Source organism: Gasterosteus aculeatus, chromosome 7 (assembly GCF_964276395.1).
Source record: "Gasterosteus aculeatus chromosome 7, fGasAcu3.hap1.1, whole genome shotgun sequence".
Classification (NCBI taxonomy): Eukaryota; Metazoa; Chordata; class Actinopteri; order Perciformes; family Gasterosteidae; genus Gasterosteus; species Gasterosteus aculeatus.
In genome coordinates, this window is record NC_135694.1 from 15,294,165 (window position 1) to 15,312,359 (window position 18,195).

The following is an 18,195-nucleotide window of genomic DNA, read 5'->3' on the forward strand; positions in this document are numbered from 1 at the left end:
TAAGCCTTCCGTATTTGAGTGCAAATCTATAGCATTTTACCGCAAAACAGAGAAATGTTTTTATGGTCAAAACATTCTCCTTCCGACCAAACATTCAGCAATCGCCACGAGTTGTTGCAACCGTGAACAGCACAATATGTCCCAGAGCCGTGTCGGGGTGTAACACATCCATAGTTTACTTTTTCTGCACGCTAACCAAAGACCGTAAACGACGCTAACTCGCTAACCGGAAGTGCTTTGCAGACACAACCGGAAGTCGTTGGCAGAGTGAAAGGCCAATGGCGGCCCGCCTATTTCACTCAGGAAACTTGTCTATAGGATTATCTGTTTTTTTGCTGCCAATGAAAAATGTTATGTATATGAAAACCAGCCCAAATGAAAACATGTCATGTTTGACTGCTTTAGTAATAATCTGGCAGGCCACCAAGGGGGTACAGTAAGAGGTGGGGGTGGGGTTTGAAGGTAGGTGTTTATGTATATGTGTTGGGGAGAGAGAGAGAGAGAGAGAGAGAGATGAAGGTCTCTCACTCTCTGTGCTCCCCACTGTTCACCAGCTCAATCAGTAGCCAGTTGTGGAGACCTGCTGTGCTTGCTCCCTACAAGGCCCCTGTTTCCCCAGGCTACGCATCTGAAGCACACCCTGTGTGTGTGTGTGTGTGTGTGTGTGTGGGGGGGGGGGGGGAGTTATTCAGCATTACCTGAATAAATCCTGTCTCCTTGAGGTGTGATTCTGAACCTCACTCAAGGTTCTGTTTCTCTGAGGTTTCTGGTCTTTGTACAACCTCTTTTCCAACACCATGCACAAGCACAGCGGATATATACAGAAGGAACATGATTAAGGAGTGAACTGCATACACACACCTGTCACATGACGCATCTTTTGATGTTGTCTCCGGCATCACTTGCATTTACTATACAACACGACTCCTTCACTGCAACAACTTACCTTCCTAAAGATATGGGCCTGCTGCCCATGTCATGAAAACTAACTACATAGCCCAATGAAAGTGCCCCCCCCCCTACAGGCTCGCCCACCCTGGCTGCTTCCCTCCAGGGGACTGCTCCAAACCTGCAAATTGCCAGAAGCTTACATTATTTTAAAATTTCTTACTTTTATTTTAAAATAGTTTTAACATTTTTGCGCAATCAATTCATTTTCAACAGCTTCTTCTCTCCCCGTCACAAATGAAACATAATTTCATGCACAGAAAACAGACATAGTCCGAATAATTTTCCCTCAAAAATGTATCATTGCTGTACCACACTATTTTGTGTTCATAAATGTTTAATTTATCACATTTTGTTCTACATTGCATTAATTAAACATAAACTGAAGGTGAGAATTTGGACTATATAGACACATTGTAGTTATTCAGTAAGGGATGTTAGAAAAGCCAATTAAAGATTTTGTATCTAGCAACAAAAAGTGGCATTACTTAAAGTCTAAATAGAGTTTTAGTCTGTTTGCTGTGGGTGACTATTGTGCCAATGAAGAAAATGCAGCTTAGTAAATTTTCCCAAGTAAAAATAGGACTTCCTTTCTCACCCAAACTCGAGCAGCGAGGAGTCTAATAAAACAGGTATCTGAGAAAAACTGCCAATAAAACCGTTTCAGCTCTAACACAGTTTCTTGCACTGAGGAGCGGCTGAGCACCAGCACACGCTGACCTGCTAAATGGAGGAGACACACCCCGTTTTAAGCCTGTCAGACGGCAAGCCTCTACGAAGAAACCACTGTGCGGTGGGCGAGGGTCCATTGATGCATAGCGGAGGCGAGGATAAACAGACTTTATGGTGCATTACAGAGGCAGACTAACACACAATGTGGCCGACGGCATGCTTGGACATGGCAAATTAAATGCACTCCCTCCTCTCATGTACGACATGAGAGGTCTTCGGATGTTCACGCCATTAAGGACCAGCACATATACAAGCAAAAACACACCCGAGGCTGGATAGATTCCTGAACATCTTGGAGTTATGCGACTGTCAGCATGACGGCATGTTAACCTTCCCTCAAACACACACATACACACACCCCTAAATCCAGTCTCATTGCAAAACACCCGGGCCTTCCAGCAGGGAGAGGCTTTCAGCAACGACCCACTATGGAGGGGAGTGAATGATAATATGCACCATACCGGGCTCCGCACTGCATCATGGGGCAGCTTTGAAACCGGATCTCATCACTGTCAAAACACAGAATAAATCAAATCTCAGTGCTGTTTTCCTTAAATCCCTCATACAGCGTTTGGCATATCATCAACAACAGTGAAATTGAATGTGTTTAATGGACAGGTTCCTACAACAAAAGAACAGACTGACATAGACGTGTGTCTGTTATTCTAGATAATAGCTCTCCATCCCTAATAGTGTGCAGTAGGGGTTTGCAAAAATATTGATATAGCTTACTATTGCAATATTATTTTTTAAATGATAGTTAATTATTTTCGCTATATGTACCTTTTTAGTTGTAATGGATTACTTTTGTGCACTCAAAGGCTTTTTTTTTTGCCTAAACAAATGACATATCCCTGACCAAGTGTACTACATTGTCTATCTGAACAATTTTTCTGTCAGGATAAAGGGGAACCCCTGTGAGTGCATTGATCCGTCAAAAAAAGGTGTGTTACTGGTAAAGAAATAAATCAATAAAATCAATAAAACCTTCTTGGGGGATCACTTTGGAAAATCGCCTGAAATAAAATCACTGACAGCCGTAAAAGTCCTATAAAACACGGCGATACCAGGCACATCTACGAGATAGCCCAGTGTGTGGACAGAAAGAATGGAAAATTTCACATTGATAGAGTGATGAGAATCTACTCAAGACATGCTTTTGTGCAGGCCTCACGGCAGAGAACCAACAAGAGTGAAAGTGTGGATTTTTGCCAAAATCTGTCTTTGGTTGGCCGAATCACACATTTAAACCCCTTTTTTGGATCGTCGGATCCTATTGTATCCGACTAAACCCATGTTGAAAAGAGCTACAGCTTCCTTAGCATAAGAGTGTCACGAACGCCTCCTCATGAGTCCTGCTGGTGGGAGGAGTTTTAGTGCCCCGGGGCTTACACACCTGCTCCTCATTACAGTTAACGACTGGACAAAAAGGAGGACCTGACGCCCAGTTACCGCCGGATCGTTAAGTCACTTTTGTGCGTCTGACTGTCTGCAGTTTACATGATTCTGACTCCGCTTTTTTCTGCCCGTAGAGTTGCCACGACGCTCCGTTCCCGACCAGCTGGCCTCCTCACTTTATTATTGAATAAACCGCCATTGTCACCGGTCTTCTTTTGGTTTTCCTTCCCAAACTCTGACAGAGTGAGGATTGGCTGAAGAAAACCCTAAAACCTGCGCGGAAGGGACTGAAATTGCTCGTGATGCACATACAATAGCGACTTCACGTATTTAGTAATTTCATAATTTTGTTCAAACGTCAGAGGTAAAGGGCATTTATGGGTCATATGCTTGGATGCTTTGGTTATTTTTGCTCTGGTTTCGGCAGGTTTTGTCTGAGAGAATAATAGGGATATCAGTGTCTTCAGCGTCATCTCAGCTAGCGATTACCCAGATAGCAAAAAACATCGGCACGGCTTCTATTTGCCGCCGGTGCTAAGCTGTCGGCTATAGGTGGCGGGGAGACAATGTTTGCCGCCGGTTACGTCACTCACATTCCTAGCGAGATGCCGGCGGTTTGCCGGCGGTCCGCCTGCTTCATTTTCTCTGGCGGTTGCCTCTGTCTAAAGGACCGCGACCGGCTAGCGGCAAGCCGCTTTGAAATACTCTCAAAATCTTTTTGACGTGAAGGACTCAAGCTCTCCTTCATGTCATTCCAGGAAATTGCGTTGTCTTTATTTTTTTAAACCTCAATGTTTTATTTATTTTTGCAGTATTAATTAATTAGCAAGAAATTTTTAAGACATTTTAAAAGTCTTTTTGGATTTAACGGTAAATGCATTGTTAGTCACAATGTCTAGTTACTGGGCCAAAAGGAGAAGAATATTGAAAGGATTCGAGAGGGATAAAAAGGAAATTGCGGCTGCAAACAATGCTCTACTTGCTCTTTTTCCTGACTTTGACCAAGTAAATCCCCATGTTAATGAACATCTACATGGAATGGCTACAACAAGCCATGTACAAACTGTAACCCCTGTAGCACAGGAAATAATTGTTGATGAGGCATGTGAAGCTGGTGAGATGTTTTCCTCAAGCACAGAAGATGATGAAGAGGAAGAGGATTGCCTAAGGACAAAATTGGCAGGGTGGGCTATTGACAACATGATCCCCCATGTGGCACTTGGTAAGCTTTTAACCATTTTGTCTAAGGGTCATCCAACCCTTCCTAAAGACCCAAGAACCCTTCTGAAAACCGTGACTTGTGTTAAAACAACAGAACTCTCAGGTGGTGTATTTTTAGTTGGGTTTGATGCTTAATTTGTGATCCTGCCACTAAACTATACCATTTGTTAGATTTTCACATTTCTGTGTCCTATTTTTCCAGAACAAGGTTTCTCACCAGTGGTCCAGTCTCCACACTCCAGAGCCAAGAGTTTGAATACAAGTAAGTGACGTTGTTTGTCTAAAACTATTGCTTCTATTTAAGATTAGGAATCCTCTTATGCATTATCTGTTTATCTGCATTAGGACACTTGACTGCCCTGGATGAAAGGTGTCTAGGTGTGTTGTCCAATTCAGTAAATATATGCAATAACTTGTTGTCAATTTATCCAAGCCCAGAGGGAGGAGAACCAAGCCTGGAGGGGAAGCAATGCACGAGCAGCTTCGGCTCACTTCATGAGCAGGTGAAGCAAGTTGGGACAATGATCAAGACGTTTGCTCGCACTGGGCAATCAGATACGACTTGCAAACACCTGTGTTTGTTTGATTAATTTCCCCTGGGGACACCTATACATGTTGTATACCAAGATGTTAATATCATAGTTTAGTAGTTGAGGGACCAGGACTGACTATGTTCTTTTATTTTGGGAATCCCTTTAGGTGCAGATCAGACCCTAATGCTGCGACGTCTTGGAGAGTTTGGCGATGTTGTGCGTAGCATGGAAAACAAAATGGACACATTGCTGCAACATTTCAGTGCCAATGTGTCTGTTGGAGAGTTATCCCTGCCCGGTGGTCTTTTACTCCCCATAAACACGCAGGAAGATTTGGCGTTGCTTGACAGCAGCTTGAGGCAGGATAGCGAGCTCCAGGAACGATTTGTAAGTGTGCTGCTATTGTTTCTAATGCTGTAGGTTAATCAAAAGTCAAATTAAGATTGTACACTGCATATTCGACAGTCTGAATTCACAGCCTGTCACATTTGATATTTATGTATGAGAAGCTTCAGCGAAATATAATTTGAAGCACTTTTGGGGATTTTCAGCTCCTGTTATTGGCCATCAAATGTGGGAAGGACCTAAAGATAACCGTGTGGAGAATTCTTCAGAGTATCTTCTCAAATCGCCTTTCAATTTCTACAACTTGGACTGGTGTAGGGGCTAAAGCTTGTTTTAAAGACCTGTTCCTGAAGACCGTTGTTCAAAGTAAGTTAGATATTCTCTTAAGTAGATGTGTATGCGATGTGTATTCAAATGGAATGACAGATCTGTATTTTCTACAGGGGCCATACGGAAGAATCCGGCAACCCAGGATGCCACTGATGAGGCGGTCCAGGTTAATGTAATGCGTTACCTGAAAGGAGCATCTGACCGCGAGGAAAAAGGAAAAAGGAAAAAGGCACCGCACAACAGAGAGGGACCCACAGCCGACTCCTTAAACCTAGGCTTGTCTAGACTACTGACACCCCAGTGCGTGTGCGTGCGTGTGTCTTTTTTGTTTTCTTTTTGATTTATATTTCAGTGTGCTGACACATCTTGTTTCAATACTGTACTGAAATGTGGAATTAAAACGTCAAATGGAAATTTGTCTGGTTTGATCAATCATTACTCTAGATAAACATTTTATTTATATAAATATATAAATAAATAAAATATATATATATATATATATATATAAAATAAATATATATTACATATCGCTCCAAAATAGCGTTTGCCTCCGGCGGTAAAGCTGCCTTTGTTATAACTGCGGTGGAACGGCGGTTGACCTGGTGTCCGTCCGCGAAAGGAAGGCGGTCCACCGGCGGCAGCAAAAGCGGCTGCCGCCGGCGGACCGCCGCCAAATGTGTTTGCGATTAGTCCACGCCATTCTGCCGCTGCTACGATCTCTGGCGAACCGCCAGCGGCCCGCCGACTCATTGCTATCTGGGTCAGTGTTCCTTTGTTAGCTTCGCCGAGAATAATATACATAAGAGTCCCCATGTGAAAATGTTCTGGACTAATTTACATAACGTATTTAATGACTTGGAGTTGTGTTTGAGTATTTTCAAGCAGAGAAGTTATCCAAGACTAATGTTTCAAAAGGTGTGAAACATTCATATATTTGTTTGTGATGAGTACACAATATTCCTGTGGGAAGTTGGTTTTCGTTCAGTTTTGGCTCTGTTTGGCACCCTTTAGGACTGGTGTGTCAAAGTAATTTTAGGTTTGTGCCAGATACTGCCCACGTTGATCTCAAGTGGCCGACGGGTGGCGTGGGTGCCGCTTGGACAGTCGACGGGGGGGACAGTCATTTTCATGCAGGCGCTGCTGTCTGGAGTAACGCCGTAGTCAAGAAGGTCTAACGCAGGGGTGCCCAAACTTTTTCGTCTTGCGAGCGAATTTTCACTCAACTTTTCAATCCAACTCATGGCGATCTACCCTCCTCCCGCTCTTGCAGTTCGTCCGAATAATAATAATTCCGAGAAGTAACGGTAACCAAACTGAACAACAGCGCTGCACAACAGCAGCGGAAAACGAATGAGTATAAAAGAAACACCACGAACCTGTCGTCTTCAGAAGCGATCGCGCATGCGTGGTGACCTGACGTGATTTTGTTTTTCCAATGGTAGGGGATCTACCGGCACTGCGTTGGTGAACGTCTTTCAGTAATTCTCAAAATAGCAAAGTCATCCGGTGGGTTGTCCTGGAGCCCCCTTGAGTTTGACTCCTGTGCTCTGGGCAGAAAAGATTGCTCTCAAACAACTTTCTGTTCCTCTCTTGTCTTGTGTGTCTTGTCTTGTGTCACGCATTGACCGTGACAGTCTCGCATTTCGGTCTCAAGTCACACCCTCCCGCCACCTCACGCCAAGAAATCAGACGCCGGTCCGAGCGGTGTTGGTTACCCCCCCACACCCACCCAGTCGACCGGCACAAAGCCACCCGTAGCGTCTGTGCACCCCGGTTGACCGTAGCGTCCGCCCCCCGACAAAATGTCATGCCAAGTTTTCTTGTAAACTTGAGATCCCTGTCTACGTATTAGGCAAAAGAGCGGTTAACTCTCAACAAACGGCAGAAGTCAAAGTGTGACCTTAAAACAGCTCATTCGGGTAAACAGCTTTTCAGGCTAAGTTGTTTTCAATCATTACAAGGAGATTTCTGTTTGGAAGAAAAGGACTATTGTGATGTCTCTTTCAATTAGGTGCACATTTCCATCTCTGAGGCAAATCAGCTGAGAACGCTACGTACGCAACCTCCAAAAACAAAGGCCTCACCAGTTTTAATAAGATGCATAGAATCCAGAAGGATCTTTATTGTAAATGCCACAACTCATTAGGCTAATTACCCCATCACACATTTACTCCGCTGCTAATAACGAAGTAAGCTGAGAGAGGAGACCACACATCTCCTCATGAAGTTGACATTCTAACAATTAGGGAAGAGAAACATTAAAGCCCACACAGACTTATCTGAGCGAAATAATTACAGAAAAATGGCTCATAAGCAGTGTTTAGAGGCAGGAACTCTGCGGATCAGACTTACATATATTATTTAAATGGGCAATTTGTTATTGTTTGGTGTCTTTTTTGCATAATTTCACTGACTGTTGCAGAAGGTGACAGTATGAAGTCAAATTTAATTGCAATAATAACAATTGGTAACAAAGTGTGTTTAGTCATTAACTCCTTGCATTGTCAAAAAAATGATTGTAAAAGTTCTGATGTGCTCTGTCTCCTCTGTACGGAAGAAATATAATTTTCACCTAAGAGCTACAAATAATCCTTTTTTAACAGCACATGCTGGTGAATCCTCTGTGCTCTCTCAATGTTAATCACAAGATTTTAATTAGCCATCCTACACATGCACAGACTCAGCAGGCTCCACATTCTGCATAGTGCCAATTAACCGGCGTGCAACGTTTTATTCTCATCCTATTGTGTGGGATAAGGACACTGATAATAAACTGCTATATTTGCTTGTAAAAGGAAGTAATATTGACCCTTTTTTAACCTGAAGATGGCGCTTCAGGCTGGAATAGGTGTGCTTTTTGGTGTGCTTTTTACACAAATTACGTAGGTGGTGTTACATAAATCACCAACAAAAGTTAAAATAATGAATGTTGACTTTTCTGCGGAAAGTGGCCTTTTAGTTTAGACGCAATTCTCAAATGATATCACTATAGCGTGGTGTGAAACTGCATTGACGTCATATTCAACAGTGCTGCAATATGTTTACAAAATCTGGGTCAAGTGATTAAGAGAAATTGTGGTTGATATTGTCGGTGGCAAGGCTATTTATAGACGGGGGGTTGGTGCAGGATGTCCCCTGTCGTGCTAATGACGATTCCCTCTGACCCATCAGAGGTCTGCAGTGTTTTAACTCCGCCCGCTAGAATTAGCTCAGCTCGCTTGGAACTGACAAATGGAATGTAATGAAAAGCCTTTCCACACTGATAATGTGTAAAGGTATTATGGCTATCAAAGTTAGAGAAAGGTAAGCTTCACTTATAGTTAATTAAATGTCATGTTATAACCTGTATCTCTAGTTCACACTACACAACTTCTTCACAAAAGCCAGAGAGAGCAAGAGGAACTTTACTGTATGTGTTGTATTTGCAAAACCGGCACAAATTGTTGTTGCACGTAGGCTGTTGGATGTTTCGATGAGTAATCTGAAGCCATACAGAACCAGTCATTCAATTCAATGAGAACTTGTGTCCAAACGTTTAACTGGTACTGTCTATAATGTCTGATCTAACTAGAGGGAACAGAAGATACGAGAGGAAACAGGCGATTGTGTGGCCTGAAATAAATTAGTGTAGCCGTGGTTTGCATTCCTCACCTCACATGGGTGTATTGATTATTGTTGTGCATTGATGTCATGTTTACTGGCAGAGCCTACGTAAGAATGTGTTTACCGATAGCAGATTTCTTTTTGAAATTCATGTCTAAAGTCTAAATTGAGCTGAATTTGGCTTTTTGCATAACCACGCAATACTTCTAAAGGTGGCTAGTTAACATGTAATTATTGTATGGAAAATAGAACACATGTTAACCATTACTGGTATTGGCTGTTCAGATTTTTAATCTTTTACTACACATGCCCCACAATCCATACACACAGTTCCACTTGTGCATGTTCCAACCTGTTTTACATGAATTAACACACCCAAAAAAAGGATACACAGACCCCAGCTCTTATAGAGGCCAATCAAGATGCTAATAAAGCATATGAGCATTATTAATGTTAATATATTCCCTCTCGAAGACAACAAGAGAGAACGTATTTAAATTAACATAAATAATAAGGTCTATACTGAAGCTGTTTTGTCTAGCTGCTGGTGTGAACCTCTGTTCTTGCTTTCTTTTTGTGTGTAAGTGTGAGGCTTAAGGAAGGAACAGGAGCAAAGTGTCTAAAATCTAGAAAGCAGATGTGAAAGGGAAGAGGGGCTGATTTGGATTGAGACCCCCCCTCACCACACACCAGCACCAGCACCACCCGGAGCTGCTCCAAACATGGCTGCTCACATCAAAGGCAGCCTCGTATCTCAGAGGAGCCTTGGAGGACCTCCTCAGGCCTGAGCACGGGGGCCTCACGCTTCCGCCAAGCAGCCGTGAATACCCGGCGGTGGGACCCGAGGAGCCGGGGCAGGCGAACCTGACGCCATGAGCAGTGTCATCATCACAGGCCGGGCTTCGCGTCTCGCTCCCCTCAACAAAACCAAAGAGTTGCTGGGTTGTAATCGACACTGGCCTGATTGTATTTTGAATAATTTACTTCATAAATACATAATACAAGTTCATTATGTGGGTGCATTAATATTCTAGCAATAAGCTGAGAGTCTTTTTTTATACTTTTCCTGCTTAACAAGGAGGTGCCTTCCAGGGCTTCCACACCGTAAATAAAAGAATACCGTTTTTGAACACAGGTTTCAGGCCTAAATAGTTAACCTAAAATAAGGGTGAAAAAAAATAAAAAAGCTTATCTACACCTCGGAGTGAAAAGTCAGACAATATTTCACAATACTTTAACTCATAGCGTAGCGCAAATCAATTAAAAAAAGTTTACTGAAGCATTGAGTAGCATTATCCTACACACTTGTGAAACTGCAGTAACATGAGTTGCAGAGTGAAAAACTGTGTTCCCGCTAGCCTAGCTGACTTCCATTGCTCCAATAGTAGTGTTATTATGGTGATAAATGCCTCTGAGAGAGGCAAATACCGGTACGACGGGTTTGCCCGCTGCATCTCCCGTTACAGTCTTGAACGGGGCTGTGCGAATGCAGGGTTATTTAGTCAGGTGAAATCTAAAACCACCCCACTGCCTCCCACTCAACTTTACACACTGTCCCTTTAGAGAAAGTGCATCCATATCTTTGAGAATGGAAAAAGAATATTTTCCCAAAATATCCCCTTGCCTCAATTACACAAAGATGCTTAAAATGTATTCCATTTGACACTTGTTTGTCACATGATTTTTCACAAAAGTACAATATGGTTCATCTCTATATTTGGACATGACCAAGAAGTCTGATCCGTAGTTTGCGTGAAACTTTCTAGGAATATAGGTGTTTCTTCTTCTACAGCTCTTGGATCTTTAGAAGCCAATATAGTGACTGTTCTTACACTAGTGTCAAACACAAGGGCTAAGCCAGTGTTTCTACCCTTGTGGTCATAGGAAGACTGGTGATGTAGCATCAAGAGATATTGAGCCAGACTGGGAAGACGTAATACGGATAAAAAAAAAAAAACCTGAGACCGGTGTTCATGTCCAGTGCAAAACCCAAGGTCAGATTTATTGTAAATAAACTTAAGTAAGTAACCTTGATTAGATAAACATAAAAAACATTTTTATAACCCAAACTACTACCATTGCTTAACCTAATCAAGCAGTTTCTTGCGAAGACAAAAGATAACTTTTAAAAGACAGTATGCAAGAAACAAGAAAGTATACACACCCAAATAGGGACTGTGGACTCTAGAGGGGTACGTAGAGCGTCTTAGCTCAAAGCCATACTTCAGCCGACTGACCAAGCATTTGTATTTGATGAGTTGGGAAGGACATCGTGTTTCCCAATACAATCACTGAAAAGCATCGGAAACCATTCATTCATCTATCTATTCATCCGTTGTCATACCCTAAAAATCAGAGTCACAAGAGGCTAGATCAGGGGTCTCAAACTCATTTCAGATGCGGGACAGATGCAGCCTACTTCGACCGAACGCGGGCCAGACCATTACGGTCAAAGGGGGGTGGGGGAATGGCGGCGATGACGGTTGATGGAGGGGAGCGGCGTGGACGGTCCGACCGGGGGGTTCCGCTGACTGTACGCCAAAGTCGGATGTACCCCTCCCCACCCCCCATCGGCGGCGGGCTGCACCGGAGTTTGAGACCCCTGGGCTAGATCCTCTTCCGGTCTGCGCTATGCAGGACTCATATAGCCTGACTACAGCCAGCATATGAAAGACTTATTTTAGACTCAATTGATTAAATTGAATGAAAGGTATATTGCTTGCCTTCAAGTACAGTTTTAAAAAGAGAAAAATGCAAAAATGATTTCAAATAGAAGAAAAGGGGAATTCAAGGGTATCACATCTATGTACCTAAAGGCAACGTGAACACCAGTACGAGTGCATCATTCGCCCAAACCAGAAGTATTATGGCTATGAACCTCTCGTGAGAGAACCAACCTGTAAACAGCCCTCTTGTCAGACTCAAGCTGGGCTTGGGGGTCAAGGGTCACGCTGACAGAGGTATTTCCTGCTGCAGAGGCTGCTGGGATATGGACTTGTGGGGTCTTGGTGTTTTGCTGAGTGGTGCCCGTCATCTAGAGACACAAAAAAAATACAACAATAAAAATATTATTGCATCTTTATTTTGTAATTGTTCAGGTATGTGACACATAAACAACATGAACATGCAAAGCCCATTTTTTCCAAGGAATACCCGCAGCAATATGAATTTGCAACAGTTGCAGAACTTTTTCAACTAAAGTTTTAAATAGATTAACGCAGGCAGTGGACAATAACTAAGACTTGGGACACAACTGACAGTCGGTCTCCGCTTCTGAAAAATGTTTCATTCAGTTTCCATTTAATGAAATGCTCTAAGTGGATTTAAGTTTCCTCTGTTGAGCTGTGTATCTGTCTAGGACTGAAATTCAATTGGTACTTTAGTTCCCAGCAAGGGCTGTAATAGAGGGTAAACCCACATAAGCACCGTTCAATTTGGTGTCATTTTAAAACAAGTTTCATATTGTTGAACATATAAACGCTGTAGTCTGAATCTGCGTTGTATTATGGTATATCTGGCTTTTTCTGAAGAGACCTACTCCCACAGATCCCAGGGAAAGGCCTCAAGTACCAAATAAGACTGAAGAAGATCATTTCACGTTTTTAAACCTTGTTTTGTTTCACACAACATTGCATTAAGACAGGGACACATGCTTTTTATAACGTGGTTTTAATTACGAGGATGCGGTCAGCCTTCCCGTTCCATCTGAATAGGACTAATAAAACGTCAATTCTTTCAGCAATGAAGTTTCCATAAAGCATAACTTCTTAAAAAACACAATCTTGGGTGTAAAAAGTTGCCTCCATAACCAGGTGTTGATGATGCATTGTCCTCATATCATAGACTTTATGAAATGCGCTGTCTGTGTAGTATTTAAAGGGGGGGGTCACTTCCTCCCTTTTGCCCTTCGCAACATGCCTTATATGCCTAATCTATACGTTATTTAAAGTTATGAAAGGTGTATAGTAGCATCGCGTCACAATGCATTGAGGTCTATCAAAAAAAAAAATCATTGTTTAACCATTTTTAATTTCATGACTACAGCTCTGTTCCCAGCTTTTAATAAAAGGCTGAACCTGCTCCTCTGGTCAATCAGGCCAAACCAATCTTAACATAAACGTCTTCTACTTGATGATGGAGCTGCTGTTCGTCTAAGTAATCACTTTTCAAAAGCAATAAGGTGCAACATGCATCTGATCCCGACACGCTAGGAATGAAGATGTAACTGAAATGATTGCTGCCTGACAGATAAGGAGCCTTTCAATGAAGCCATGAAGTAAAGTGAGAGGGATAGGATAGAGCCGTAATATAACATGCTCAGGTTTTCCATAGATTCCTGGAAGACAATAAATATTCCATCAGCAATATGTTCGCAACCGGCCCTACTGCTGAAATAAACATGCTATTCTTTTTGCTCTGGAGAGCAACAGTACCACTGGTGGTTTAAGGAGGAATCACTGTAGAGTATTGTTTCTTGGGTGGCCAGTGGAGCTACATGCTTTATGAACACAATATGTTGTCTTTTTCATCTCTCTCCACCCCACTTTCGTCTCTCCGTGGTTCTCTCTGAGGAGATGACTAACAACCCCCACATCGTTTTTTTTTTTTTAAGTCAGGGTAGGGTGGGAGGAAGCTTCTAGTCTTAATCCCAGCACCAAATGGGAAATAAATTAGCTTCTTCACACTTAACTAGCTCTCATTTGCATTTGCAGAGTGCAGAGGCTGCAGTACCGGAGCTCTCTCACGGCACTAATCCTCTTGGCGAAAGCTGACAGAGATGGTGTGGACGAAGAGGAGGGTTAGGCGGTCGGGGCGAACCCGCTCCACCTTTCCACAATGGGAGGGTCTGTAGTGTTACTCACAAACACAATTATGGCTGCAGTAATTACACTGACCGGTTGGTGGCATAACTCTATGTGTGATACATCGCAGGCTGGGCTTGACCTCTTATCCTTGCACTTTGACATACAGTATGTATGGCTCTTGTCTTAATTATGAAATGCAACTCAACCCTGATGAAAGATAATTTGAATAGTCCTGTAGAGACTTCCATTTGGGATCTTATCTGTAGTAGAGTTTCATGATTGGTTAGAGCTGAGAAAAAGAATTGTTATCACTATGTTAGATTACTTATTACATTTGTAGGCAATGACTCTGTGGCCAATAAAGGAATATATAATTTATTAGCATTATTACACATAAAGCATGTGGGTCTCAGAAAGTTATTTAAATTTAAATTGTGAGGATGTAAATTAATTATGTCATTAGAGAAGCATTCAGACTGACTAAAGTCAGACTTCAAGAATAAATGAAATCACCTGATTTCACGTGAGCCCTGCCACTTCAAAACGGTATGAAGAGCACACACAAATCTACTGCAAAAGATGGTTCTAAAACACTATTTGTGTTGCTGCCTAACGCTAAGAAATATAGCTTCTCGGGGCCTTTAACATTCACTCTGGGGCACCATCATGAGGTAAAATCCCAATGAAGCCTCTGACCTGTTGGCTCTCCGGGTACGATGGTGGAGGAACGCTCTGGGTGGCCATCATTGTCACTGCAGGTGCTGGAGACGCATGTTGCATCATGGGATAGCTTCACATTTAAACTGAGAAGGAGACAAAAATAAGGGCAACATAAATCCAGTGCAGGCAGTGACTGACGTCTATAATGGCAGCAGCCACCAGGTGCTGCTGTTATTAAATAATAATCCTCACTCTACGCTTCTTTCTTTGACATTTACTAATTCATTTCTGTTGTCCGTCTCCCCCTCAGTCTCCTTTGCATGTGTTGCATGGGAGCGTCAGTCAGAGTGGATGCTGCATCTAACAACGCTGCAGAGCAGAGAGAAAACAAAGCAAGAAAATCAAGGAGCCCTTTTTACAGAAATAGTAAAAACCAGCAGGTTCATAATGACGCTGCAAACAAACCCGACCACTTGTTTACCAATTACAGAGCGCCATGCTTGTTTACTAATTACAGTACAGCTGGCTTTAAAGCAAAGTGGCTTGGTGGAATCACCTTGGTCGCCTCACTGTGTTGGCTGCTGAGGTTGTTGTCGCGCCGTTACCGAGCCAATCAAAGGGGCTAATTAGGGCTCTTGTTTGCACGCTAATTGCTATTGGCCGGGACCCCACAGGGCTGAGGGCGGTACCCTGTGGAACACTGCTGTTACCGTTGCACCCACCCCTACTGAAGGAGCTAATTGGTTCAGGGGTACGACACACACACACACACACACACACACACACACACACACCTCCTGCCATCACCTCAACTTACATTAAGGCGAGCTCCGCTTGTGCTCCATCCAGAAGCTACATATAACCTATGTGTGCTCTGAATGTTAGGGGGAAAACCTAAATAAGACCTTTATCAAAATGTACTGTTTTACATTACAGGTCACTTAGCTGATGCTTTTATCCAAAGTGACGTATGTTGCATTTTTAACCCATGAGATTTTTGCCCAGGGAGCAATTAGGGGTTAGGTATCTTGCTCAGGGACACACATGACATGGGGCTGCAGGGGCTCAAACCACCAACCTTGCGGTCCCCGATGCACCCTCTCTACCCCCTGCGCCATGACAACCTTAGGTTGGTTTTAACCTAATAATCTTGGGTATCTTGAGCCCTTGGACTTACTGGAAAAGTCTCTCCCAATGCCACATTGAGCCCTGTGTGGGCACAAAAGGCAGGCAGCGATTACAATAGACTGGTGCACTCGGAGCGCATGGTATTGGGTGGAGGAAGGCGCTTGACCGTGAGTGAGTTAAATGCAAGTTGACAGCGATGGTTCATACCTGCCAGACCACTTAAGCATCCGGATTTTCAGTTTGCAAGCCATGGACTGATGAAAGTGATCTTTAATAATCCAAAAATAGCCATTTAATGAGCTCTGAAATATTATAAAAAGGAATATAACTTACTGAAATGATACAACATGAAATAAACCTAAAGTATTCACTTGATTGAATACCACACCTACTATTACTTGGTGTGCTGGGAAGCACAAGGTTGATGGTTCGATTCCAGGCTGCCGCATGTTCCATGTTGAAGTGTCCCTGAGCAAGACAGCTAACCCCTAATTGCTCCCTGGGCAAAATGTGAAAAAGCCATGGGTTTAAAGTGTAATGTAAGTCGCTTAGGATAATAGCGTCAGCTAGATGACCTGTAATGTAATGTAATGTAAATCTGGCAGAAATATACATGACTACAGTAGCGTGCAATTAGATCACGAATAATTAAAATGGCACTATGATACATAAAAATCATTAGTTACAGTTCTATAGCTCCAGTATTTCCCCTACATAGTCCGATAAGCAGACAGAGTGTGTGACCAGCGAGGATTATTGATGGAATAACCCCTTACACAGGCCTCGACTAGGGAGTAAAGACAGCGGAGCCTCTGTGTCAGTCCACAAATCAATCCTACTGTTCATTGTCAACCAAGATTTTTATATTCTAAATTGAACGCTACTCTTAGCATCTTTTTTGTGATTCTATGAGGAAAAACACTGTTTTACAGATCAATCCATACAATCAATTACTCGACCAAATCGTGTGAGTGTAACTCGACTCTGAACTTCTTTGGCCAGGACAGTCCTGGTGCAATATCATGCTGACGAAGTCTAAATTGTTGTTTTTTCACCTCAGCTACACCTGAGAATACTGAGCACAAGACAACGGACGTTACTGTTTCTCAGATACTGCTTTTACAGTCAGGCCCCGAACAAGAGTCTCCCAAACAAGTTCCAGAATTTAGGATTGAACAGGACGTTTCTGAATGATTTGCCGTCCCCCCTCAAGAAAGTCTTTTTGTCTTTGTCTTTGTCTTTTCTGTGCATGGGGGAGTTCCGTCCCAATGGGCACACAGACACGTGCGCGCACACAGTGGGCTGAGAGTGCGCATCGGAAAACGTCTCGTGCGCAGAGTTTAATTGCTAATTACATCTAAAATTGCTTGTAGATGTGTGAGAGTGATTGGTTGTTTGTCTCTATTCTAGCGCTGTGATTGACTGGCGACCAGTCCAGGGTGTACCCCGTATTTTGCCCGATGCTAGCTGGGATTAATTTAAAATCCAACATGAAAAACACTTCAAATAAAATCGTGGATAAGATCATGATCCTGCTCAAATAAGATCCTGCTTCTACACTTGTGTTGAGGCCAGAGTTCCTCAAACAAAAAGGTGACACCCCGCCAGAGACTAGTCAAGCGGCTCAGGCCGTCTCTCACTTTAAGTGGCACCTCAATCTACCACCGCTGCCAATGTGTTTTTTTGGGGGGGTTGTTTTTTAGGGAACTGAAATGCTTTCATTTTGTATGGAATATACATTTTACCATGTAGCCACCAGGGGGGGGGGTGGCACTTATATTTTACTTGTATTTTGCTTTAGACAGCCTTTAGAACAGTAAAATGACTCAAGGCTGGCGCATGCGTCTGCGTTTTTACGCACCGTTGTGTCGACGCACTCGTTTCAACTCATGGTTCTAGCGTGTGTTGCAGAGCAATTCACCTCCAGAACAACAGGTGGAGTAACGTGTTTTTGTCGAAGACGACCTAGAGAGTCACGTCTTTGTGTGTGGAAGTCTTTGGTTTGTTTATTTATTTATCATAGACTTTATTGCCCCGTGCATCGACACTGCTGCTTTTCATCGCGGACACATTTGTCCGGTATTTTCCTCCACAACTTTGTTCACCTCTCGACCGGCAAACCGACGTTTGCGGCGATCTCCCTCCGTGAATCAGAGGCCATCCGCGCGTCCTTATAGTCCGCCAATGACGGGTTGTATAAGCGATCATACTTACGCATTTCTTCTGACAAAAGCTCTTTAATCTGATCCATTTTCTCTTAAACATTTTTTGTTTTAATAATGGCGGTTGTGCTATGAAAACGGAAATGTGAGGATGCAGTCCAATCGCAGCCTTGTGGGCTGCGGGAGGCTTGCGTCGAAAGCGACTACAAAAATGGGTCGACACACGCAAGGAGGTGTGAGAAGGCACGCAGGGGGCTCTTGCTCCTGTGTGTCCTTGGGTCTCTCTGAAGACGCAGAAGCATAAATGAGGCTTAACACAACGTTGCGAGT

General features: G+C 43.1%; 1 protein-coding gene and 1 non-coding gene across 9 annotated transcripts in view; one reads left to right on the forward strand and one right to left on the reverse strand.

Annotated features, from left to right (window-relative positions):
* LOC120822319 (homeobox protein PKNOX2) overlaps nt 1–18,195 on the reverse strand; it is an 85,391-nt gene that overhangs the window by 22,390 nt on the left and 44,806 nt on the right. For 3 of the 8 annotated variants that reach the window (XM_040181910.2, XM_040181908.2, XM_078107343.1), the window contains exons 3-4: nt 14,612–14,718; nt 12,008–12,144 (exon numbers count right to left, since the gene is read on the reverse strand). In XM_040181910.2, coding sequence (XP_040037844.1) covers nt 12,008–12,144; nt 14,612–14,698 — 224 coding nt within the window. In that variant the 5' untranslated portion in view covers nt 14,699–14,718. Of the gene's footprint in view, nt 1–2,141; nt 2,190–6,883; nt 7,300–12,007; nt 12,145–14,611; nt 14,719–14,827; nt 14,945–18,195 lie in introns of those variants that run through there. The other 5 variants (XM_040181907.2, XM_078107345.1, XM_078107346.1 and 2 more) reach the window with 3 other exon arrangements.
* On the forward strand, nt 4,365–5,921 carry LOC120822320 (uncharacterized). Its single transcript, XR_013468468.1, has 6 exons — nt 4,365–4,402; nt 4,502–4,561; nt 4,733–4,802; nt 4,999–5,219; nt 5,384–5,543; nt 5,621–5,921. It is a non-coding gene; the product is annotated as an uncharacterized LOC120822320 (transcript).